This window comes from Schistocerca serialis, chromosome 4 (genome assembly GCF_023864345.2).
Source record: "Schistocerca serialis cubense isolate TAMUIC-IGC-003099 chromosome 4, iqSchSeri2.2, whole genome shotgun sequence".
Classification (NCBI taxonomy): Eukaryota; Metazoa; Arthropoda; class Insecta; order Orthoptera; family Acrididae; genus Schistocerca; species Schistocerca serialis.
In genome coordinates, this window is record NC_064641.1 from 35,241,169 (window position 1) to 35,267,480 (window position 26,312).

Genomic DNA, 26,312 nt, shown 5'->3' on the forward strand with positions numbered 1-26,312 from the left:
CGCCGAATTGCTCAACACGTGGGGCGTGAGGTCTCCACAGTACATCGATGTTGTCGCCAGTGGTCGGCGGAAGGTGCACGTGCCCGTCGACCTGGGACCGGACCGCAGCGACGCACGGATGCACGCCAAGACCGTAGGATCCTACGCAGTGCCGTAGGGGACCGCACCGCCACTTCCCAGCAAATTAGGGACACTGTTGCTCCTGGGGTATCGGCGAGGACCATTCGCAACCGTCTCCATGCAGCTGGGCTACGGTCCCGCACACCGTTAGGCCGTCTTCCGCTCACGCCCCAACATCGTGCAGCCCGCCTCCGGTGGTGTCGCGACAGGCGTGAATGGAGGGACGAATGGAGACGTGTCGTCTTCAGCGATGAGAGTCGCTTCTGCCTTGGTGCCAATGATGGTCGTATGCGTGTTTGGCGCCGTGCAGGTGAGCGCCACAATCAGGACTGCATACGACCGAGGCACACAGGGCCAACACCCGGCATCATGGTGTGGGGAGCGATCTCCTACACTGGCCGTACACCACTGGTGATCGTCGAGGGGACACTGAATAGTGCACGGTACATCCAAACCGTCATCGAACCCATCGTTCTACCATTCCTAGAGCGGCAAGGGAAATTGCTGTTCCAACAGGACAATGCACGTCCGCATGTATCCCGTGCCACCCAACGTGCTCTAGAAGGTGTAAGTCAACTACCCTGGCCAGCAAGATCTCCGGATCTGTCCCCCATTGAGCATGTTTGGGACTGGATGAAGCGTCGTCTCACGCGGTCTGCACGTCCAGCACGAACGCTGGTCCAACTGAGGCGCCAGGTGGAAATGGCATGGCAAGCCGTTCCACAGGACTACATCCAGCATCTCTACGATCGTCTCCATGGGAGAATAGCAGCCTGCATTGCTGCGAAAGGTGGATATACACTGTACTAGTGCCGACATTGTGCATGCTCTGTTGCCTGTGGCTATGTGCCTGTGGTTCTGTCAGTGTGATCATGTGATGTATCTGACCCCAGGAATGTGTCAATAAAGTTTCCCCTTCCTGGGACAATGAATTCACGGTGTTCTTATTTCAATTTCCAGGAGTGTACATGTGGTTAAGTACTGTAGATTTTTCAAAATGTTTTAGTCGAAAGGTGTCAGTGTGTTCTTTTATACCGTGTGTGGATGGTTCTTCCAGTTTTTCCTATGTAAAATGCAGGGCAACTGTTACATTGTAATTTATATATTCCACTGTGTTGTGTTACTGGCTCGTTTGTGTTCACTGTGTGAGGTAAGTGGTATCCAAGTTTGCTGTTTGGGGAGAAAGATATTTTAATATTGGTTTTTTGAATAAGTTAGCTATTTTTTGTGATACTGTGCCTAAGTATGGAATGCATGTGAAGATTTGTTTTGTGTCGGTAGTTTTCTTTTCAGTGTTCTCGTGAGTGATGTTGGTCTGAATTTGTCTAGATAGTTTATCAATTGATTTTACAGAATAACCATTATTTACTGCAATTGTTTTGATAGTATCTATTTCTTGTGTTAGTGCTTTGGGTTTTAAAGGTAATGTATGTGCCCTGTTCAACATTGATCAAAATGCAGCATACTTATGTGTGTTCGGGTGGTATGAAGATTCATGTATTGTGATGTCAGTGTAGGTTGGTTTTCGGTAAATGTACAAGTTATGTTCTTGTTGTTCATTCACAATTGTGAGGTCTAAGAAATTTATGGACTGATTTGTTTCATGTTCTATTGAGAACAGTATTTTATTGTGGAGTGAGTTGAATGATGTGAGGAGTTCTTCAAGTTCATCTTTAGTGCCATCAAATAAGAGCAGTGTGTCATCTACATATCTCTTGTAATACACAATTTTTTGAACAAGTTTATTTTCTCCTTTGAAGAACTTATTCTCTAAGTGGTTGATGAAAATGTCAGCTAGGAAACTTGACATGCAGTTACCCATAGCTAAGCCTTCTTTCTGTTGATAGATTTTATTATTAAATGAAAAGTAGTTGTGGGACAGTACTAGTTCAAGTAGATCTACCAACTCTGTAACCTCTGGCATGGTTACTTTTTTGTGTGTGGTGAGGTTTTTCTAATAATTTCAATTGTCTCTTTAACAGGTATATTTGTGAACAGGTTGATAATATCAAATGAGGCAAATCTAGCTTCTCCAGGGATTTTTACATCTTTGATGAGCATTGATAACTCATGTGCGTTTTTTTATTGTGTATGTGGTTTCAAAAGTGTAAAATTCTCTGAGGATATTATTTAACAACTCTGAAAGTTTGTATGCAGGTGTGTTCTTGGAGTTAACAATTGGTCTAATTGGAGAGTTCTGTTTATGGATCTCTGGCTGTGCTCTCAGTTTGGGGGCAGAGGAATTCATTAATGTGCAACTAAAAAGCACCTGAAGATGAGCCTCCAGGGCTCGAAATGCATAGTGCAATAAATAAACACAACTTGTGACTGAAGGCGGTTTGTTCTTCATTTTACGAAAATATAGTATAAGCTTTCACGGCTGTGTTGATTCCACATAAAACTTCCAGGCTATTTAGGCCGTGGTCGGTGTATAAAGCTTTCTTGTAACTGTTACTTTCAAACGCGAATGCTGGCCTTACCGGATGTCAGGTGATACACAGTGGTGCCCTCTAAGCTACCGATGTATTAGGCGTCCCCTCGAGTTCTGGATGCAGTTCGCCATTCTAGCTCGGTAGAATCACCCGCAGTCGGAGACCCAACGTTAGGAAAAGTTTTATATATCTGCCATGGCCCAATAGCGAGAAAGTTTTAAGTGAGGTGAGAAGGAACAATAATAGGAGAACATAGATTGACTGCCGGAACTATTCTGCCACGCTGGACGCAATTGAATCGTTAATCTGCTCGCAGAGAACGAGCTTATTTACGCATCCTGATACGAGCCTTATAGCGTACAGCACCATCTGGGAGCAGCTTTTGTAACTATTGTTTCGAAACTTCCGCATAAAATTCTTACAGATTTCACAATAAACATACCGTTCACCAACTGCGACATAATCGCGTCTACAAACAGTGATCCAATACTGTGAAATGCTTTTTTATTCCAGTAACTGATCACAGTATGAATTCTATAGACGATGACCGGTTTCAGTCTGTAATGACCATCCTCAGATCTCTTTTACACCATGTCCTAAAGTGATACGGTCATAATGGCATCGTCATATAAATATAATCTGTATAGCATCGTCACGTAAATTTAAGATATGGTGTAGAATAGGCCACATCGTCCACATGTTTTGACGATGCCATTATGGCCGTATCACTTTAGGACATGGTGTAAAAGAGATCTGAGAATGGTCATTACAGACTGAAACCGGTCATCATCTAAAGAATTCATATTGTGATCAGTGACTGGAATAAAAAAGCAAACATACCGTTTCTTGTGTTCTTCTATCGATCTTTGTCTTCGTTTTATTAAAAAGAGGTTCTTTGATGGACACCATGTGTGGCAGCATACCGATTTGGTCTTGAGTCTCGAGACCTGCTGACTGGGACGACATGATGGTTTCTCCATACAGGGAGCAGTGGAGGAGTCCAAGATGAACGAGGCGTCGGTGCTGGACCTGTTCCGGTCCCGCAGGTGCCGCCGCGCCCTGGTCATTTCTCTGGGCGTGGTGTGCGCTGAGCAGCTGGCGGGCATCAACGCGGTGCTCTTCTACAGCCAGAGCATCTTCAACGCCGCTGGCGGCGACGTGGACAGCCGGGTGGCGCCGATCATCGTCAACGGCACCATGCTGATTGAGTCGTGCGTCACGCCCTTCCTGGTGGACCGCCTGGGCCGCAGACCCCTGCTCATCTTCTCCTCCACTGGCATGTCTGTCGCCTTGGTGAGAACTCGCTGCGCAGAAGTGTTTCACTGCCACACAGCCAATTCTTATGATACATGTTTAATTTGTACCTGTTCCACTGAAGTAAACAGTGGTGCACAGAAGAAAGGAGGTGGGTGTCATTATGAGCATAAAGTGCACTGTTACCAGATTTCTCCTTCCCCCCCCCCCCATCCCCAAGGTCATCAACTGCTCCTCCATCACCCTCCACCAATCTTCAAAAGCATGGCAGATCTAGGGAGGAAGGAAGGGGGGGGGGAAGAAGATGGAAGTGGATGGAGAGAGGGAAATTTGGCAGTGCTGCATGCAGCAGGGAAGTCTTGCAACAGAGCAGCCTTTGAACGACACCCAATCCTACTCACAGACTTTATGACAGTTTTCTCCTTCTTCGGTGTTTTTGACCTCCACTGGCCACTTTCACTGCAGTCACCTGGTCTCATATTTTGTCCTCCATTGCATCCTGTGTGTATTTTTCCCATCTTAGCGCTGGTCACACTCTCCTTCTTCTTTCAGGTGGCTTCCGTTTTTAAAATCTTCCTTGTCCACCTGTGGTTAAGAATTCACTGTATGTGCCTGTACTATAGAAGTGTTCTAGTCTTGAAAGATTTTGCTATGTAGCATTTATCTCCATTCACCCCTATATCTCCTCATTTGCCTCGTTAAGTGCAGACATCTTCTCATACACTCCATTTCTACTGTTCTAATTTTCTCCCTAACTCTTCTTTTTTGGGGTCACATCTCAGCTCCATATACAATTATCTTCTCTACCATACTGTGAAATATTTTTTTCTTTGTTTTCTGCCAAATATTATTATTCCATATAATCCCATACAAAACTTTAGTAGCTCTCTATCCCACTGCTATTCTCGTATTAACACCCTTGTTACATATGCCAGAGTTATTGTTCCCAAGTATTTATAGTTTCTGCAGGATTTTATTTCTTCTTCATCTGTGTCAATGTGCACCAATCCTGCTGCATACACATACACTCTGTCTTGTCAGATTTAATCCCAAACACCACTTGCTACATTCCTGTTTAAACAGTCTCATCATCGTTTTCATCTTGAGAGAATATTAGCTAGTCATCCGCAACTAAACCAAAGTGCCTCAGCGTTTCCTGTACCGGCCATTCAATGTATATCCCAAATAAATGTTAAATGGGAACGGTGACGTTCCACAAACTCGTTTTATACGTTTCTCGAGGAAAATATTTCGAGTAACCTTGTTTCTCATTTTAATCACTACTTTCGCGTTCTTGAATGATTTTTTAACCCATACATTTCTGTCTCAGAACAACTCCTCTCATTGCTTCCCGCAGTCTAGGGACATTCTCATACGCTTTCTGATGGTCCACAACGATTTTTATTTCTGTATTTTTTCCAATAACTGCCTAATACAGCGAATGATCTCAAGACATGATCGTCCTTGGCTGGAACAATTTGGCCTCTCACTTAAATCTGACACACACTTTTGTATTTTCTTACTCAAAATATTCGAGAAATACCTCGCTATTGCTGGAATAAAACGCATTCCTCTAAAAATTGTGCATACTGCCTTGTTACTTTTTTATATATCGAGGAGACATAAGAAAAATTCATTAAGTAGATGACTCTTCTCCCACCTCTTTCCTTGCGAATAAAGTTTCCACAGATATTTTATCACTGCACTTCCCTCATACTTCAGAAGCCCCATTCGTATAATTCTGGCCCTGGTACTTTGTTTACATTTGCTTCAGACAGCGTGGTTTTGATATGGTCCTCTGTTATTTCTATATTGTTTTCTCCTAAGATGTTAACTTCTTCTCTTTTCTAGTTCAACCTTTTTACCTGCAACAACCTTTTCACCCTCTCCAAGGGCTTCGGTTACTGATCGCAAAACAGTTTCTTTCAATTGTTGTAAATAGTTGTGGAAACTTCTATTCTTTCCACCTTGTTCTGGAGCCTACTGTGGTACAGCATTTTGACGGTATGTTGTCAGAGAAGGTTTGCCTTAAACATTATTTCCTTATATTCTGTAAATTCATGCTCCACCCAGTCTTACACTGTTCTAGTATGTTTACTCCAGTACCTTACTTTGATTTCTGGGGCACTCTCATCGTCAACATACGCTTATGTCTGCGAGCAGTGTGTTCCTTTTCTTTTGTCACCACCATGAGCTCTACAGTTGATTGTTGGCTCTTTCAGCATGTATTTATAGACATCTTTATTCTGGAAAAAAGGTCCCAAGTTTAATGATTAATTATAATCTAGTTGATGAACTATGTTAAGTACAAAACATTTCTACATAATTAGCACAATCTCTTGTGACGAAGTGCCTAGCGTTTGGGTCTTGCAATCGCAAAGTCGCCAGTTCAAATCTGACTCGTTATAACCTCCTTTTTATTTTGATTTCAACTCCTTACTTGTTAACAAATGTGTTGTGACATCGGCCTCAGTTGGGTTTCGCAACCAACCAAAGGGTATGCAGGCCAGCCCGTATTTAATTCTTCAGCAATTGTGGCATAGCCTGGTGCTGTCAAATGGCTCTGAGCACTATGGGACTTAACATCTATGGTCATCAGTCCCCTATAACTTAGAACTACTTAAACCTAACTAACCTAAGGACATCACACAACACCCAGTCATCACGAGGCAGAGAAAATCCCTGGCCCCGCCGGGAATCGAACCCGGGAACCCGGGCGCGGGAAGCGAGAAACTAGTGCACGACCACGAGCGGCGGACCTGGTGCTGTCAGAGGCCTACAGTAGTGGTGGGGTGGACTGCTACATGATGTAGCGCAACGATGCATTTCCACAGCCGGCTAGATGACGGGAAGCGAGCTGCTGTCACAACACACCCATCCGGAGCCATTAGCAGTACTTCCGACTTCCACCAGCGCCGTACAGTCATCAATCATATTTGTGGCCAAGCAGGTAGAGCCTCACCGAGCAGTGTGATCAACTAGACGACGCTTCCAGTGTATGGGCCGTCAGCAGGCCCTGACGGTTCCAGGCTTCGAAATGGAACCGCTGAAGTGAGGCCACTCACTGGGTGCCATCGCCTGAGTCTCCAGCCAGCTACGTTGGGCTGCGGGCAGCGTTCACCACTCAGCAGTCTCAGCTGTAACAGTTCAGTCACTAAATGTAACTGGGTTCGCTCTTTTGATGCTAATCAATTGTCAGGATGAGCATTACTGAAAAGGGCATTTGATTCTAAAGCATTATGTCAGGGTGAAAATACTAAATAAATTAATTTTTCTCTCTTAACAACATGTGGGCAGGGTGGTTTCTTCCTTGGCTCGGGTATGAGGTAGAATGAAACAACATTTTTACATAAGATAACTTTTATTGAATGTTTTGTACAACTGTATCTTACTGGATGTTCTGGTTCGGAGAGCGGCAGCTGTGTCGTTTGCGTAGCCTTCTGCTGCGGCAGCGGCGGCGTCTGATTACGCGTGGCAGTGTGTATCTCGTGTCGCTGTCTCGCCCAGCTGACTGGAGACACGCAGTGCGAGGTGGCCCGTTTAATTATTGAGAGCAAAGTCGTGCATCGGATGGTGATACCTTGGATGTGGCGTCCCAGTGTTTCTCTTCTCTAAGCGGCCACGTGTGTTGTGCGTCAGCCAGCGGAGCGGCGCGGCGTGGTAAGACCAGTGTCCTGGACTCGAACAATGGACTCCCGCTTGCCAGTCTTCAGCTGTCAGATCTTCATCCCAGCTCACAGGTGACTGCTGATATGAGGCCGTCTCCTTCCCGTCCTCACGAGTCACCCAGGTACGTAAAAATCAGACTTCAAATACCTTTTAACTTCCGTCTTCTGGCGCCGTGGCTGCTGCTTGCTGTTCCATTACAGCGGCGGACTTGGTGCATCTGTGCATGATGCAGTCTCTTCTTGCATGACAGTCTTCAGCACCGAAACTGACTGAAAACTACTGATACTCTCTTCTCTTTTCTTCGTCTTCTTCGTCTCTCGTCTGTCGGGCCCACTGCGTCTCGTGTATTTATTCACTTCAGTTTACTGGAGGTGAATGACTTCACGGTCATTGCCTCTTCTGTCACGTTAAGAAGCTGCTCGAAGAATCTTCTTAACATCGGTCATTGGCTCTTGGAATGTAGGCGAGGGCCTCTGATCACATGTGACGACTGAGAAACACGTGAGCCGGTCATTGCCTCTTCTGTCACGTTGAAAAGCTTCTCGAAGAATCTTCTCAACGTCGGTCATTGGCTCTTGGAATGTAGGCGAGGGCCTTTGCTCACATGTGACAACTGAGAAACACGTGAGCCGGTCGGGCGATACCCTGACGGCTTAATCGACAGCGCCCGCTTATGTGGAACTTGCTGACTTCACGGTCATTGTCTCTTCTGCTCTGCTGTTCTGCCCACTGTTTGCCAGTATGTAACTCTCTAAACTAAACCAAGTTTTTCATTATATTCTAATTTGTACTTCACTTCGATTTCACTAATTTATTTACTTAAGTACCACTCAACACAGGACACCTGCTGCAGAGCTGACTCCCATCCTGCATCAGCCGCCAGCCCTGTTATGCTGTCACAGCATTCTGCCGCCTCAGCGATCTCACCGTTGCTCATTAGCCACGGCCAGCTCCTGCCTGCAGTCATTGACCTCCTGTGTTGAAGTAATGATTATTAAAGATGCTGTTGTTGGGCGAGCATTCTTGACTCGGGGCTCGCCGCGGTACTGCAAAGTCCCATCCCACACCTCCTGCATGCTCCATTCTGCAGCAGAAGCGACCATGCTCCAGCTGTGGCATCAGCAAAGTGATCTACACGCATATAGCCCCATCAGATGTGGTGTCTGACCATTGCAAACTCAAATGTTAGTTAACAAATATTGAAGTACTTCGTTTAATTTTAAATTGCTAATTGCAAAACAATATGAGCATGCACAACATACTAAAATTAGGTTCCGAAAAGTGGAACATCAAATTGAAAAAGAAATACTTTTCTGCTTCTAGAGACTGAAAAGTGTTTTTGATATATATGTTCACCTTTTGTATTATCGGAAAATAGGGGAGATAGTGTCAGAGACATGATACGTGAATTGCAGTGGCAATCATTAGAACAAAGGCGTTTTTCGTTGCGACGGGATCTTCTCATGAAATTTCAATCACCAGTTTTCTCCTCCGATTGCGAAAACGTTCTGTTGGCACCCACCTACATAGGGGTAAATGATCATCGCGAGAAAATAAGAGAAAAATTTAAGTGCTCGTTTCTCCCCCGCGCCTTTCGAGAGTGGAACGGTAGACAGACAGCTTGAAGGTGGTTCATTGAACACTCTACCAGGCACTCCATTGTGAATAGCAGAGTAATCACGTAGATGTAGATGTAGACCTATCTATCATTTAACAGTAAGTCCATTCGCATTTCTGTATGAAACACTAATTTATTTTTATTCAATCAATAATTAAAAAGAAAGATTCTTTTTTCTCAAACATCATGATTCAAATTTTCTCACCTAACTTTTGTATTCCATAATAAAGATGGAATTTAAATTAAAGGAAAAAAGTGTTTGCAGCTAGTGAGATTCGAGCCTGTGCCTTACCGAATACTACTTAAGAAACTAACAACCTAATTTCATTATACACTGACGGGAAAAAATCGCAACACCAAAAACTAATGAACGTAGAGTTACGAAATTTCGGGAATACTTTTTTGTGGGTAAGATATTTAAGTGATTAACGTGGTAAGATCACGGGTTAATGTAAGCACGAGATAAGCCATTGCATATGTGGAACGCTGTTACGAGGGCAGTTCAATAAGTAATGCAACACATTTTTTTCTGAAACAGGGGTTGTTTTATTCAGCATTGAAATACACCAGGTTATTCCCCAATCTTTTAGCTACACAACACTATTTTTCAATGTAATCTCCATTCAATGCTACGGCCTTACGCCACCTTGAAATGAGGGCCTGTATGCCTGCACGGTACCATTCCACTGGTCGATGTCGGAGCCAATGTCGTACTGCATCAATAACTTCTTCATCATCCGTGTAGTGCCTCCCACGGATTGCGTCCTTCATTGGGCCAAACATATGGAAATCCGACGGTGCGAGATCGGGGCTGTAGGGTGCATGAGGAAGAACAGTCCACTGAAGTTTTGTGAGCTCCTCTCGGGTGCGAAGACTTGTGTGAGGTCTTGCGTTGTCATGAAGAAGGACAAGTTCGTTCAGATTTTTGTGCCTACGAACACGCTGAAGTCGTTTCTTCAATTTCTGAAGAGTAGCACAATACACTTCAGAGTTGATCGATTGACCATGGGGAAGGACATCGAACAGAATAACCCCTTCAGCGTCCCAGAAGACTGTAACCAATACTTTACCGGCTGAGGGTATGGCTTTAAACTTTTTCTTGGTAGGGGAGTGGGTGTGGCGCCACTCCATTGATTGCCGTTTTGTTTCAGGTTCGAAGTGATGAACCCATGTTTCATCGCCTGTAACAATCTTTGACAAGAAATTGTCACCCTCAGCTACATGAGGAGCAAGCAATTCCGCACAGATGGTTCTCCTTTGCTCTTTATGGTGTTCGGTTAGACAACGAGGGACCCAGTGGGAACAAACCTTTGAATATCCCAACTGGTGAACAATTGTGACAGCACTACCAACAGAGATGTCAAGTTGAGCACTGAGTTGTTTGATGGTGATCCGTCGATCATCTCAAACGAGTGTGTTCGCACGCTCCGCCATTGCAGGAGTCACAGCTGTGCACGGCCGGCCCGCACGCGGGAGATCAGACAGTCTTGCTTGACCTTTCGGCGATGATGACACACGCTTTGCCCAACGACTCACAGTGCTTTTGTCCACTGACAGATCACCGTAGACATTCTGCAAGCGCCTATGAATATCTGAGATGCCCGGGTTTTCCGCCAAAAGAAACTCGATCACTGCCTGTTGTTTGCAACGCACATCCATTACAGACGCCATTTTAACAGCTCCGTACAGCGCTGCCACCTTTCGGAAGTCAGTGAAACTATACGAGACGAAGCGGGAATGTTTGAAAATATTCCACAAGAAATTTCCGGTTTTTTCAACCAAAATTGGCCGAGAAAAAAAATGTGTTGCATTACTTATTGAACTGCCCTCGTATATTAACAACCGGTGCAACTGCTAGAATTTTTAATGCAACCATGCAAAAGCGCGGGCGTTGTTATGCACACTTGTGGAATATCAGTTTGGGGGATGTAGTTTGATGCCTGCGGCACCTAGTCGGTCAGTTAGGGGCGATTAATATAGCTTGTGGATGACGCTGGAGATGTCGTCCGATGATGTTCCACATGTACTCGATTGGAGACAGATCTCGTGATCGAGCAGGTCAAAGCAACACGTCGACACTCTGTAGAGGACGTTGGGTTATAACAGCGGTATGTGGGGGAACGTTATCCTATTGGAAAACAGCCCCTGGAATGCTGTTCACGAACGACAGCACAACATGTCGAATCACCAGACTGAGACAAAAATTCGCAAAAAGGCGGCGAGGCATAACAATAAGTGTGTTCCTGCTGTCATACGAAATCGCTCTCCTGACCATAACTCCAGGTGTAACGCCAGTGTGTCTATCAAGCAGGAAGGTTTATTGTAGGCCCCCAGTTGCTATTCTAACACATACGACCATCACTGGCACCGAGGCAGATCGAGCTTTCATCTTGCCCTCCAATATATTCCCGATTGACACCACTGAAGTTGCAGATGACTATAGTTTGGGGTCAGTGGAATGCACAATAGAGGGGGTCTGGCTTGGAGCTCTAATTGAAGTAAGGTTTGTTGTAGGCCCCCAGTTGCCCTTCTTACACACACGACCATCACTGGCACTGAGGCAGATCGAGCTTTCATCTTTTCCTTCAATAAATTCGCGATTGACACCACTGAAGTTGCAGATGACTATAGTTTGGGGTCAGTGGAATGCACAATACAGGGGGTCTGGCTTGGTGCTCTCCTTGAAGTGAAGTATGTTGTAGGCCCGCAGTTGCCCTCCTTACACACAAGACCATCACTGGCACCGAGGCAGATCGAGCTTTCATATTGCCCTCCAATAAATTCCCGATTGACGCCACTGAAGTTGCAGATGACTATAGTTTGCGGTCAGTGGAATGCACAATACAGGGGGTCTGGCTTTCAGCACTCCTTGGAGTAAGGTTTCTTGTAGGTTTCCAGTTGCTCTTCTAACACACATGACCATCACTGGCACCGAGGCAGATCAAGCTTTCATCTTGCCCTCCAATAAATTCCCGATTGACACCACTGAAGTTGCAGATGACTATAGTTTTGGGTCAGTGGAATGCACAATACAGGGGGTCTGTCTTGGAGGCCTCCTTGATGTAAGGTTTGTTGTAGCCCCCCAGTTGCCCTTCTTACACTCACGACCATCACTGGCACTGAAGCAGAACGAGCTTTCATCTTTTCCTTCAATAAATTCCCGATTGACACCACTGAAGTTGCAGATGACTATAGTTTGGGGTCAGTGGAATGCACAATAGAGGGGGTCTGGCTTGGAGCTCTCCTTGAAGTAAGGTTTGTTGTAGGCCCCCAGTTGCCCTTCTTACACACACGACCATCACTGGCACCGAGGCAGATCGAGCTTTCATCTTGCCCTCCAATAAATTTCCGATTGACACCACTGAAGTTGCTGATGACCATAGTTTGGGGTCAGTGGAATGCACAATACAGGGGATCTGGCTTGGAGCTCTCCTTGAATTAAGGTTTGTTGTAGGCCCCCAGTGGCCCATCTTACACACATGATCATCACTGCCACTGAGGCAGATCGAACATTCATCTTGCCCTCCAATAAATTCCCGATTGACACCACTGAAGTTGCAGATGACTACAGTTTGGGGTCAGTGGAATGCACAATACAGGGCATGGCATGGAGTTCTGCATGAAGTAGGGTTTGTTGCAGGCCCACAGTTGCCCTTCTTACACACACGACCATCACTGGCACTGAGGCAGATCGAGCTTTCATCTTTTCCTTCAATAAATTCGCGATTGACACCACTGAAGTTGCAGATGACTATAGTTTTGGGTCAGTGGAATGCACAATACAGGGGGTCTGGCTTGGTGCTCTCCTTGAAGTGAAGTATGTTGTAGGCCCGCAGTTGCCCTCCTTACACACAAGACCATCACTGGCACCGAGGCAGATCGAGCTTTCATATTGCCCTCCAATAAATTCCCGATTGACACCACTGAAGTTGCAGATGACTATAGTTTGCGGTCAGTGGAATGCACAATACAGGGGGTCTGGCTTTCAGCACTCCTTGGAGTAAGGTTTCTTGTAGGTTTCCAGTTGCTCTTCTAACACACATGACCATCACTGGCACCGAGGCAGATCAAGCTTTCATCTTGCCCTCCAATAAATTCCCGATTGACACCACTGAAGTTGCAGATGACTATAGTTTTGGGTCAGTGGAATGCACAATACAGGGGGTCTGTCTTGGAGGCCTCCTTGATGTAAGGTTTGTTGTAGCCCCCCAGTTGCCCTTCTTACACTCACGACCATCACTGGCACTGAAGCAGAACGAGCTTTCACCTTTTCCTTCAATAAATTCCCGATTGACACCACTGAAGTTGCAGATGACTATAGTTTGGGGTCAGTGGAATGCACAATAGAGGGGGTCTGGCTTGGAGCTCTCCTTGAAGTAAGGTTTGTTGTAGGCCCCCAGTTGCCCTTCTTACACACACGACCATCACTGGCACCGAGGCAGATCGAGCTTTCATCTTGCCCTCCAATAAATTTCCGATTGACACCACTGAAGTTGCTGATGACCATAGTTTGGGGTCAGTGGAATGCACAATACAGGGGATCTGGCTTGGAGCTCTCCTTGAATTAAGGTTTGTTGTAGGCCCCCAGTGGCCAATCTTACACACATGATCATCACTGCCACTGAGGCAGATCGAACATTCATCTTGCCCTCCAATAAATTCCCGATTGACACCACTGAAGTTGCAGATGACTACAGTTTGGGGTCAGTGGAATGCACAATACAGGGCATGGCATGGAGTTCTGCATGAAGTAGGGTTTGTTGCAGGCCCACAGTTGCCCTTCTTACACACACGACCATCACTGGCACTGAGGCAGATCGAGCTTTCATCTTTTCCTTCAATAAATTCGCGATTGACACCACTGAAGTTGCAGATGACTATAGTTTGGGGTCAGTGGAATGCACAATACAGGGGGTCTGGCTTGGTGCTCTCCTTGAAGTGAAGTATGTTGTAGGCCCGCAGTTGCCCTCCTTACACACAAGACCATCACTGGCACCGAGGCAGATCGAGCTTTCATATTGCCCTCCAATAAATTCCCGATTGACACCACTGAAGTTGCAGATGACTATAGTTTGCGGTCAGTGGAATGCACAATACAGGGGGTCTGGCTTTCAGCACTCCTTGGAGTAAGGTTTCTTGTAGGTTTCCAGTTGCTCTTCTAACACACATGACCATCACTGGCACCGAGGCAGATCAAGCTTTCATCTTGCCCTCCAATAAATTCCCGATTGACACCACTGAAGTTGCAGATGACTATAGTTTTGGGTCAGTGGAATGCACAATACAGGGGGTCTGTCTTGGAGGCCTCCTTGAAGTAAGGTTTCTTGTAGGCCACCAGTTGCCCTTCTTACACACACAACCATCACTGGCACCGAGGCAGATCGAGCTTTTACCTTGCCCTCCAATAAATTCCCGATTGACACCACTGAAGTTACAGATGACTATAGTTTGGGATCAGCGGAATGCACAATACAGGGGGTCTGGCTTGGAACTCTCCTTTAGGTAAAGTTTGTTGTAGGCTCGCAGTTTCCCTTCTTACACACACAACCATCACTAGCACCGAGGCAGATCGAGATTTCATCTTGCCCTCCAATAAATTCCCGATTGACACCACTGAAGTTGCAGATGACTATAGTTTGGGGTTAGTGGAATGCACAACACAGAGGGTCTGGCTTGGAGCTCTCCTTGAAGTAAGGTTTGTTGTAGGCCCGCAGTTGCCCTTCTTACACATTCGACCATCACTGGCACCGAGGCAGATCGAGCTTTCTTCTTGCCCTCCAATAAACTCCCGATTGACACCACTGACGGTACAGATGACTATAGTTTGGGGTCAGTTAAATGCACAATACAGGGGGTCTGGCTTGGAGCTCTCCTTGAAGTACGGTTTGTTGTAGGCCCCAAGTTGCTCTTCTTACACAGACGACCATCACTGGCACCGAGGCAGATCGAGCTTTCATCTTGCAGTCCAATAAACCCCCGATTGACACCACTGATGGTACAGATGACTATAGTTAGGGGTCAGTTAAATGCACAATCCAGGGGGTCTGGCTTGGAGCTCTCCTTGAAGTTCGGTTTGTTGTAGGCCCCCAGTTGCTCTTCTTACACAGACGACCATCACTGGCACCGAGGCAGATCGAGCTTTCATCTTGCCCTCCAATAAATCTCCGATTGACATCACTGAAGTTGCAGACGAATATAGTTTGGGGTCAGTGGAATGCACAACACAGGAGGTCTGGCCCGGAGCTCTCCTTGAAGTAAGTTTTTTGTAGGCCCCCAGTTGCCCTTCTTTCACACACGACCATCATTGGCACTGAGGCAGATCGAGGTTTCATCTTGCCCTCCAATAAATTCCCGATTGACACCACTGAAGTTGCAGATGACTATAGTTTGGGGTCAGTGGAATGCACAATACAGGGGGGTCTGGCTTGGAGCTCTCCTTTAGGTAAAGTTTGTTGTAGGCTCGCAGTTGCCCTTCTTACACACACAACCATCACTAGCACCGAGGCAGATCGAGCTATCGTCTTGCCCTACAATAAATTCCCGATTGACACCACTGAAGTTGCAGATGACTATAGTTTGTGGTCAGTGGAATGCACAATGCAGGGGGTCTGACTTGGAGCTCTCCTTGAAGTAAGATTTGTTGTAGGCCCCCAGTTGCCCTTCTTACACACACGACCAGCACTGGCACCGACACAGATTGAGCTTTACTGAGCGAGGTGGCGCAGTGGTTAGACACTGGACTCGCATTCGGGAGGACGACGGTTCAATCCCGCGTCCGGCCATCCTGATTTAGGTTTTCCGTGATTTCCCTAAATCACTCCAGGCAAATGCCGGGATGGTTCCTCTGAAAGGGCACGGCCGACTTCCTTCGCCATCCTTCCCTAATCCGATGAGACCGATGACCACGCTGTCTGGTCTCCTTCCCCAAAACAACCAACAGATTGAGCTTTCATCTTGCCCTCCAATAAATTCCCGATTGACACCACTGAAGTATCAGATGACTATAGTATAGGGTCAGTGGAATGTACAATACAGGGGGTCTGGCTTGGAGCTCTCCTTGAAGTCAGATTTCTTGTAGGCCCCCAGTTGCCCTTCTTACACACACGACCATCACTGGCACCGAGGCAGATCGAGCTTTCATCTTGCAGGCCAATAAACTCCCGAATGACACCACTGACGGTACAGATGACTATAGTTTGGGGTCAGTGGAATGCACAATACAGGGGGTCTGGCTTAGAGCTCTCCTTGAAGTACGGTTTGTTTTAGGCCCCCAGTTGCTCTTCTTACACAGACGACCATCACTGGCACCGAGGCAGATCGAGCTTTCATCTTGCCCTCCAATAAATTCCCGATTGACATCACTGAAGTTGCAGACGACTATAGTTTGGGGTCAGCTGAATGCACAATACAGGGGGTCTGGCTTGGAGCTCTCCTTTAGGTAAAGTTCGTTGTAGGCTCGCAGTTGCCCTTCTTACACACACGACCATCACTGGCACCGAGGCAGATCGAGCTTTCATCTTGCCCTCCAATAAATTCCCCATTGACACCACTGAAGTTTCAGATGACTATAGTTTAGGGTCAGTGGAATGCACAATACAGGGTCTCTGGCTTGGAGCTCTGCTTGAAGTAAGATCTCTTGTAGGCCCCCAGTTGCCCTTGATACACACATGACCATCACCGGCACCGAGGCAGATCGAGCTTTCATCTTGCCCTCCAATAAATTCCCGATTGACACCACTGAAGTTGCAGATGACTATAGTTTGGGGTCAGTGTTATGCACAATCCAGGTGGTCTGGCTTGGAGCTCTCCTTGGAGTAAAGTTTCTTGTAGAAGCCCAGTGGCCCTTCCTACACACACGACCATCACTGGCACCGAGGCAGATCGAGCTTTCATCTGGCCCTCCAATAAATTCCCGATTGACACTACTGAAGTTGCAGATGACTATAGTTCGGGGTCAGTGGAATGCACAATACAGTGGGTCTGGCTTGGAGCTCTCCTTGAAGTAAGGTTTGTTGTAGGCCCCCAGTTGCCCTTCTTACACACACGACCATCACTGTCACTGAGGCAGATCGAGCTTTCATCTTGCTCTCCAATAAATTCCCGATTGACACCACTGAAGTTGCAGATGACTATAGTTTGGGGTCAGTGGAAAGCACAATACAGGGGGTCTGGCTTGGAGCTCTCCTTGAAGTACGGTTTGTTGTAGGCCCCAAGTTGCTCTTCTTACACAGACGACCATCACTGGCACCGAGGCAGATCGAGCTTTCATCTTGCAGTCCAATAAACCCCCGATTGACACCACTGATGGTACAGATGACTATAGTTAGGGGTCAGTTAAATGCACAATCCAGGGGGTCTGGCTTGGAGCTCTCCTTGAAGTTCGGTTTGTTGTAGGCCCCCAGTTGCTCTTCTTACACAGACGACCATCACTGGCACCGAGGCAGATCGAGCTTTCATCTTGCCCTCCAATAAATCTCCGATTGACATCACTGAAGTTGCAGACGAATATAGTTTGGGGTCAGTGCAATGCACAACACAGGAGGTCTGGCCCGGAGCTCTCCTTGAAGTAAGTTTTTTGTAGGCCCCCAGTTGCCCTTCTTTCACACACGACCATCATTGGCACTGAGGCAGATCGAGGTTTCATCTTGCCCTCCAATAAATTCCCGATTGACACCACTGAAGTTGCAGATGACTATAGTTTGGGGTCAGTGGAATGCACAATACAGGGGGGTCTGGCTTGGAGCTCTCCTTTAGGTAAAGTTTGTTGTAGGCTCGCAGTTGCCCTTCTTACACACACAACCATCACTAGCACCGAGGCAGATCGAGCTATCGTCTTGCCCTACAATAAATTCCCGATTGACACCACTGAAGTTGCAGATGACTATAGTTTGTGGTCAGTGGAATGCACAATGCAGGGGGTCTGACTTGGAGCTCTCCTTGAAGTAAGATTTGTTGTAGGCCCCCAGTTGCCCTTCTTACACACACGACCAGCACTGGCACCGACACAGATTGAGCTTTACTGAGCGAGGTGGCGCAGTGGTTAGACACTGGACTCGCATTCGGGAGGACGACGGTTCAATCCCGCGTCCGGCCATCCTGATTTAGGTTTTCCGTGATTTCCCTAAATCACTCCAGGCAAATGCCGGGATGGTTTCTCTGAAAGGGCACGGCCGACTTCCTTCGCCATCCTTCCCTAATCCGATGAGACCGATGACCACGCTGTCTGGTCTCCTTCCCCAAAACAACCAACAGATTGAGCTTTCATCTTGCCCTCCAATAAATTCCCGATTGACACCACTGAAGTATCAGATGACTATAGTATAGGGTCAGTGGAATGTACAATACAGGGGGTCTGGCTTGGAGCTCTCCTTGAAGTCAGATTTCTTGTAGGCCCCCAGTTGCCCTTCTTACACACACGACCATCACTGGCACCGAGGCAGATCGAGCTTTCATCTTGCAGGCCAATAAACTCCCGAATGACACCACTGACGGTACAGATGACTATAGTTTGGGGTCAGTGGAATGCACAATACAGGGGGTCTGGCTTGGAGCTCTCCTTGAAGTAAGGTTTGTTTTAGGCCCCCAGTTGCTCTTCTTACACAGACGACCATCACTGGCACCGAGGCAGATCGAGCTTTCATCTTGCCCTCCAATAAATTCCCGATTGACATCACTGAAGTTGCAGACGACTATAGTTTGGGGTCAGCTGAATGCACAATACAGGGGGTCTGGCTTGGAGCTCTCCTTTAGGTAAAGTTCGTTGTAGGCTCGCAGTTGCCCTTCTTACACACACGACCATCACTGGCACCGAGGCAGATCGAGCTTTCATCTTGCCCTCCAATAAATTCCCCATTGACACCACTGAAGTTTCAGATGACTATAGTTTAGGGTCAGTGGAATGCACAATACAGGGTCTCTGGCTTGGAGCTCTGCTTGAAGTAAGATCTCTTGTAGGCCCCCAGTTGCCCTTGATACACACATGACCATCACCGGCACCGAGGCAGATCGAGCTTTCATCTTGCCCTCCAATAAATTCCCGATTGACACCACTGAAGTTGCAGATGACTATAGTTTGGGGTCAGTGTTATGCACAATCCAGGTGGTCTGGCTTGGAGCTCTCCTTGGAGTAAAGTTTCTTGTAGAAGCCCAGTGGCCCTTCCTACACACACGACCATCACTGGCACCGAGGCAGATCGAGCTTTCATCTGGCCCTCCAATAAATTCCCGATTGACACTACTGAAGTTGCAGATGACTATAGTTCGGGGTCAGTGGAATGCACAATACAGTGGGTCTGGCTTGGAGCTCTCCTTGAAGTAAGGTTTGTTGTAGGCCCCCAGTTGCCCTTCTTACACACACGACCATCACTGTCACTGAGGCAGATCGAGCTTTCATCTTGCTCTCCAATAAATTCCCGATTGACACCACTGAAGTTGCAGATGACTATAGTTTGGGGTCAGTGGAAAGCACAATACAGGGGGTCTGGCTTGGAGCTCTCCTTGGAGTAAAGTTCCTTGTAGGAGCCCAGTGGTCCTTCTTACACACACGACCATCACTGGCACCGAGGCAGATAGAGATTTCATCTTGCCGTCCAATATATTCCCGATTGACACTACTGAAGTTGCAGATGACTATAGTTTGGGGTCAGTGGAATGCACAATACAGGGGGTTCGGCTTGGAGCTCTTCTTGAAGTAAGGTTTGTTGTAGGCCCCCAGTTGCCCTTCTTACACACACGATCATCACTGGCACCGAGGCAGATCGAGCTTTCATCTTGCAGTCCAATAAACTCCCGATTGACACCACTGACGGTACAGATGACCATAGTTTGGCGTCAGTTAAATGCACAATACAGGTGATCTGGCTTGGACTATCCTTGAATTAAGGTTTGTTGTAGGCACCCAGTTGCTCTTCTTACGCAGACGACCATCACTGGCACCGAGGCAGATCGAGCTTTCGTCTTGCCCTCCAATAAATTCGCTATTGACATCACTGAAGTTGCAGACGACTATAGTTTGGGGTCAGTGGAATGCACAACAAAGGGAGTGTGACTTGGAGCTCTCCTTGAAGTAAGGTTTTTTGTAGGCCCTCAGTTGCCCTTCTTACACACACGACCATCATTGGCACTGAGGCAGATCGAGCTTTCATCTTGCCCTCCAATAAATTCCCGATTGACACCACTGAAGTTGCAGATGACTATAGTTTGGGGTCAGTGGAATGCACAATACAGGGGATCTGGCTTGGAGTTCTCCTTGAAGAAAGTTTGTTGTAGTTCCCCAGTTGCCCTTCTTACACACACGACCATCACTGGCACTGAGGCAGTTCGAGCTTTCATCTTGCCCTCCAATCAATTCCCGATTGACACCACTGAAGTTGCAGTTGACTATCGATTGGGGTCAGTGAAATGCACAATACAGGGGGTCTGGCTTGGAGCTCTTCTTTAAGTAAGGTTTGTTGTTGTCCCCCAGTTGCCCTTCTTACACAGACGACCTCAGTGGCACCGAGGCAGATCGAGCTTTCGTCTTGCCCTCCAATAAATTCCCGATTGACATCACTGACGTTTAGATGACTATAGTTTGGGGTCTGTGGAATGCCCAATACAGGGCGTCTGACTTGGAGCTCTCCTTGAAATAAGGTTTGTTGTAGGCCCGCAGTTGTCCTACTTACACACACGACCATCACTGGCACCGAGGCAGATCGAGCTTTCATCTTGCCCTCAATATACTCCTGATTGACATCACTGAAGTTCAGATGACTATAGTTTGGGGTCAGTGGAATGCACAATAAAGGGGGTCTGGCTTGGAGCTGTCCTTGAAATAAGGTTTCTGCTAGGCCCCCAGTTGCGCTTCTTACACACACGACCATCACTGTCAGTGAGGCAGATCGAGCTTTCATCTTGCCCTCCAATAAATTCCCGAGTGGCACCACTGAAGTTTCAGATGACTATAATTTGGGGTCAGTGGAATGCACAATACAGGGGGTCTGGCTTGGAGCTCTTCTTGAAGTAAGTTTTGTTGTAGGCCCCCAGTTGCTCTTCTTACACAGACGACCATCACTGGCACCGAGGCAGATCGAGCTTTCATCTTGCCCTCCTAAAAATTCCCGAATGACACCACTGAAGTTGCAGATGACTATAGTTTGGGGTCAGTGGAATGCACAATCCAGGGGGTCTGGCTTGGAGCTCTCCTTGGAGTAAGGTTTGTTGTAGGCCCCCAGTTGCTCTTCTTACACACACGACCATCCCTGGCACTGAAGCAGATCTAGCTTTCATCTTGCCCTCCAATAAATTCCCGATTGACACCACTGAACGTACAGATGACTATAGTTTGGGGTCAGTGGAAAGCACAATCCAGGGGGTCTGGCTTGGAGCTCTCCTTGGAGTAAAGTGTCTTGTAGGAGCCCAGTGGCCCTTCTTACACACACAACCATCACTGGCACCGAGGCAGATCGAGCTTTCGTCTTGCCCTATAATAAATTCGCGATTGACATCACTGATGTTGCAGATGACTATAGTTTGGGGTCAGTGGAATGCACAACACAGGGGGTCTGGCTTGGAGCTCTCCTTGAAGTAAGGTTTTTTGTAGGCCCCCAGTCGCACTTCTTACACACACGACCATCACAGGCACCCAGGCAGATCGAGCTTTCATCTTGCCTCCAATAAATTCCCGATTGACACCACTGAAGTTGCAGTTGACTATAGATTGGGGTCAGTGGAATGCACAATCCACGGGTCTGGCTTGCAGCTCTCCTTGAAGTAAGGTTTGTTGTAGTCCCGCAGTTGCCCTTCTTACAGACACGACCATCACTGGCACTGAGGCAGATCGAGCTTTCATCTTGCCCTCCAATAAATTCCCGATTGACACCACTGAAGTTTCAGATGACTATAGTTTGGGGTCAGTGGAATGCACAATACAGTGGGTCTGGCTTGAGGTCTCCTTGAAGTAAGATTTCTTGTAGGCCCCCAGTTGCCCTTCTTACACACACGACCATCACTGGCACCGAGGCAGATCGAGCTTTCATCTTGCCCTAAAATAAATTCCTGATTGACACCACTGAAGTTGCAGATGACTTTAGTTTGGGGTCAGTGGAAAGCACAATCCAGGGGGTCTGGCTTGGAGCTCTCCTTGGACGAAAGTTTCTTGTAGGAGCCCAGTGGTCCTTCTTACACACGCGACCATCACTGGCACCGAGGCATATCGAGATTTCATCTTGCCCTCCAATAAATTCCCGATTGACACCACTGAAGTTGCAGATGACTATAGTTTGGGGTTAGTGGAATGCACAACACAGAGGGTCTGGCTTGGAGCTCTCCTTGAAGTAAGTTTTTTTAGGCCCTCAGTTGCCCTCCTTACACACACGACCATCTTTGGCACTGAGGCAGGTCGAGCTTTCATCTTGCCCTCCAATAAATTCCCGATTGACACCACTGAAGTTGCAGATGACTATAGTTTGGGGTCAGTGGAATGCACAATACAGGAGGTCTGGCATGGAGCTCTCCTTTAGGTAAAGTTTGTTGTAGAGTCGCAGTTGCCCTTCTTACACACACAACCATCACTGGCACCGAGGCAGATCGAGCTATCGTCTTGCCCTACAATAAATTCCCGATTGACACCACTGATATTGCAGATGACTATAGTTTGGGGTCAGTGGAAAGCACAATCCAGGGGGTCTGGCTTGGAGCTCTCCTTGGTGTAAAGTTTCTTATAGGAGCCCAGTGGTCCTTCTTACACACACGACCATCACTGGCACCGAGGCAGATCGAGATTTCATCTTGCCCTCCAATAAATTCCCGATTGACACTACTGAAGTTGCAGATGACTTTAGTTTGGGGTCAGTGGAATGCACAATACAGGGGGTCTGGCTTGGAGCTCTCCTTGAAGTAAGGTTTGTTGTAGGCCCCCAGTTGCCCTTCTTACACATTCGACCATCACTGGCACCGAGGCAGATCGAGCTTTCATCTTGCAGTCCAATAAACTCCCGATTGACACCACTGACGGTACAGATGACTATAGTTTGGGGTCAGTTAAATGCACAATACAGGGGGTCTGGCTTGCAGCTCTCCTTGAAGTACGGTTTGTTGTAGGCCCCAAGTTGCTCTTCTTACACAGACGACCATCACTGGCACCGAGGCAGATCGCGCTTTCATCTTGCAGTCCAATAAACCCCCGATTGACACCACTGATGGTACAGATGACTATAGTTAGGGGTCAGTTAAATGCACAATACAGGGGGTCTGGCTTGGAGCTCTCCTTGAAATAGGGTGATTTGTAGGCCCCCAGTTGCTCTTCTTACACAGACGACCATCACTGGCACCGAGGCAGATCGAGCTTTCATCTTGCCCTCCAATAAATTCCCGATTGACACCTACATCTACATCTACATCTACATTGATACTCCACAAGCCATCCAACGGTGTGTGGCGGAGGGCACTTTACGTGCCACTGTCATTACCTCCCTTTCCTGTTCCAGTCGCGTATGGTTCGCGGGAAGAACGACTGTCTGAAAGCCTCCGTGCGCGCTCTAATCTCTCTAATTTTACATTCGTGATCTCCTCGGGAGGTATAATTAGGGGGAAGCAATATTTTCGATACCTGATCCAGAAACGCACCCTCTCGAAACCTGGCGAGCAAGCTACACCGCGATGCAGAGCGCCTCTCTTGCAGAGTCTGCCACTTGAGTTTATTAAACATCTCCGTAACGCTATCACGGTTACCAAATAACCCGGTGACGAAACGCGCCGCTCTTCTTTGGATCTTTTCTATCTCCTCCGTCAACCCGACCTGGTACGGATCCCACACTGATGAGCAATACTCAAGTATAGGTCGAACGAGTGTTTTGTAAGCCACCTCCTTTGATGATGGACTACATTTTCTAAGCACTCTCCCAATGAATCTCAACCTGGTACCCGCCTTACCAACAATTAATTTTATATGATCATTCCACTTCAAATCGTTCCGTACGCATACTCCCAGATATTTTACAGAAGTAACTGCTACCAGTGTTTGTTCCGCTATCATACAATCATACAATAAAGGATCCTTCTTTCTATGTATTCGCAATACATTACATTTGTCTATGTTAAGGGTCAGTTGCCACTCCCTGCACCAAGTGCCTATCCGCTGCAGATCTTCCTGTATTTCGCTACAATTTTCTAATGCAGCAACTTCTCTGTATACTACAGCATCATCCGCGAAAAGCCGCATGGAACTTCCGACACTATCTACTAAGTCATTTATATATATTGTGAAAAGCAATGGTCCCATAACACTCCCCTGTGGCACGCCCGAGGTTACTTTAACGTCTGTAGACGTTTCTCCATTGATAACAACATGCTGTGTTCTGTTTGCTAAAAACTCTTCAATCCAGCCACACAGCTGGACTGATATTCCGTAGGCTCTTACTTTGTTTATCAGGCGACAGTGCGGAACTGTATCGAACGCCTTCCGGAAGTCAAGAAAAATAGCATCTATCTGGGAGCCTGTATCTAATATTTTCTGTGTCTCATGAACATATAAGGCGAGTTGGGTCTCAAACGATCGCTGTTACCGGAATCCATGTTGATTCCTACATAGTAGTTTCTGGGTTTCCAGAAATGACATGATACGCGAGCAAAAAACTTGTTCTAAAATTCTACAAGAGATCGACGTAAGAGATATAGGTCTATAGTTTTGCGCATCTGCTCGACGACCCTTCTTGAAGACTGGAACTATCTGTGTTTCAGATGACTATAGTTTAGGGTCAGTGGAGTGCACAATACAGGTGGTCTGGCTTGGAGCTCTCCTTGGACTAAAGTTTCTTGTAGGAGCCCAGTGGTCCTTCTTACACAAACGACCATCACTGGCACCAAGGCATATCGACATTTCATCTTGCCCTCCAATAAATTCCCGATTGACACCACTGAAGTTGCAGATGACTATAGTTTGGGGTCAGCGGAATGCACAATACAGGGGGTCTGGCTTGGAGCTCTCCTTTAGGTAAAGTTTGTTGTAGCCTCGCAGTTGCCCTTCTTACACACAAGACCATCACTGGTACCGAGGCAGATCGAGCTTTCATCTTGCCCTCCAATATATTCCCGATTGACACCACTGAAATTTCAGATGACTATAGTTTAGGGTCAGTGGAATGCACAATACAGGGGGTCTGACTTGGAGCTCTCCTTGAAGTAAGATTTCTTGTAGGCCGCCAGTTGCCCTTCTTACACACACGACCATCACTGGCACCGAGGCAGATCGAGCTTTCATCTTGGCCTAAAATAAATTCCCGATTGACACCACTGAAGTTGCAGATGACTATAGTTTGAGGTCAGTGGAAAGCACAATTCAGGGGGTCTGGCTTGGAGCTCTCCTTGGAGTAAAGATTCTTGTAGGAGCCCTGTGGTCCTTCTTACACACACGACCATCACTGGCACCGAGGCATATCGAGATTTCATCTTGCCCTCCAATAAATTCCCGATTGACACCACTGAAGTTGCAGATGACTATAGTTTGGGGTCAGTGGAATGCACAACACAGAGGGTCTGGCTTGGAGCTCTCCTTTAGGTAAAGTTTGTTGTAGGCTCGCAGTTGCCCTTCTTACACACACAACCATCACTAGCACCGAGGCAGATCGAGCTATCGTCTTACCCTACAATAAATTCCCGATTGACACCACTGAAGTTGCAGATGACTATAGTTTGTGGTCAGTGGAATGCACAATGCAGGGGGTCTGACTTGGAGCTCTCCTTGAAGTAAGATTTGTTGTAGGCCCCCAGTTGCCCTTCTTACCCACACAACCAGCACTGGCACCGACGCAGATCGAGCTTTTATCTTGCCCTCCAAGAAATTCCCGATTGACACCACTGAAGTTTCAGATGACTACAGTTTAGGGTCAGTGGAATGCACAATACAGGGGGTCTGGCTTGGAGCTCTCCTTGAAGTAAGATTTCTTGTAAGCCCCCAGTTGCCCTTCTTACACACACGACCATTACTGGCACCGAGGCAGATCGATCTTTCATCTTGCCCTCCAATATATTCCCGATTGACACCACTAATGTTGCAGATGACTATAGTTTGGGGTCAGTGGAATGCACAATCCAGGTGGTCTGGCTTGGAGCTCTCCTTGAAGTAAGGTTTGTTTTAGGCCCCCAGTTGCTCTTCTTACACACACTACCATCACTGGCACCGAGGCAGATCAAGCATTCATTTTTCCCTATAATAAATTCCCGATTGACATCACTGAAGTTGC

At 47.0% G+C, this 26,312-nt stretch overlaps 1 protein-coding gene across 1 annotated transcript in view; it reads left to right on the top strand.

Annotated features, from left to right (window-relative positions):
- LOC126474207 (facilitated trehalose transporter Tret1-like) overlaps positions 1 to 26,312 on the top strand; it is a 200,551-nt gene that overhangs the window by 56,564 nt on the left and 117,675 nt on the right. Inside the window, exon 4 of the mRNA XM_050101671.1 lies at positions 3,537 to 3,845. Within this exon, the coding sequence (XP_049957628.1) occupies positions 3,537 to 3,845 (309 nt within the window). The remainder of the gene's footprint in view (positions 1 to 3,536; positions 3,846 to 26,312) is intronic.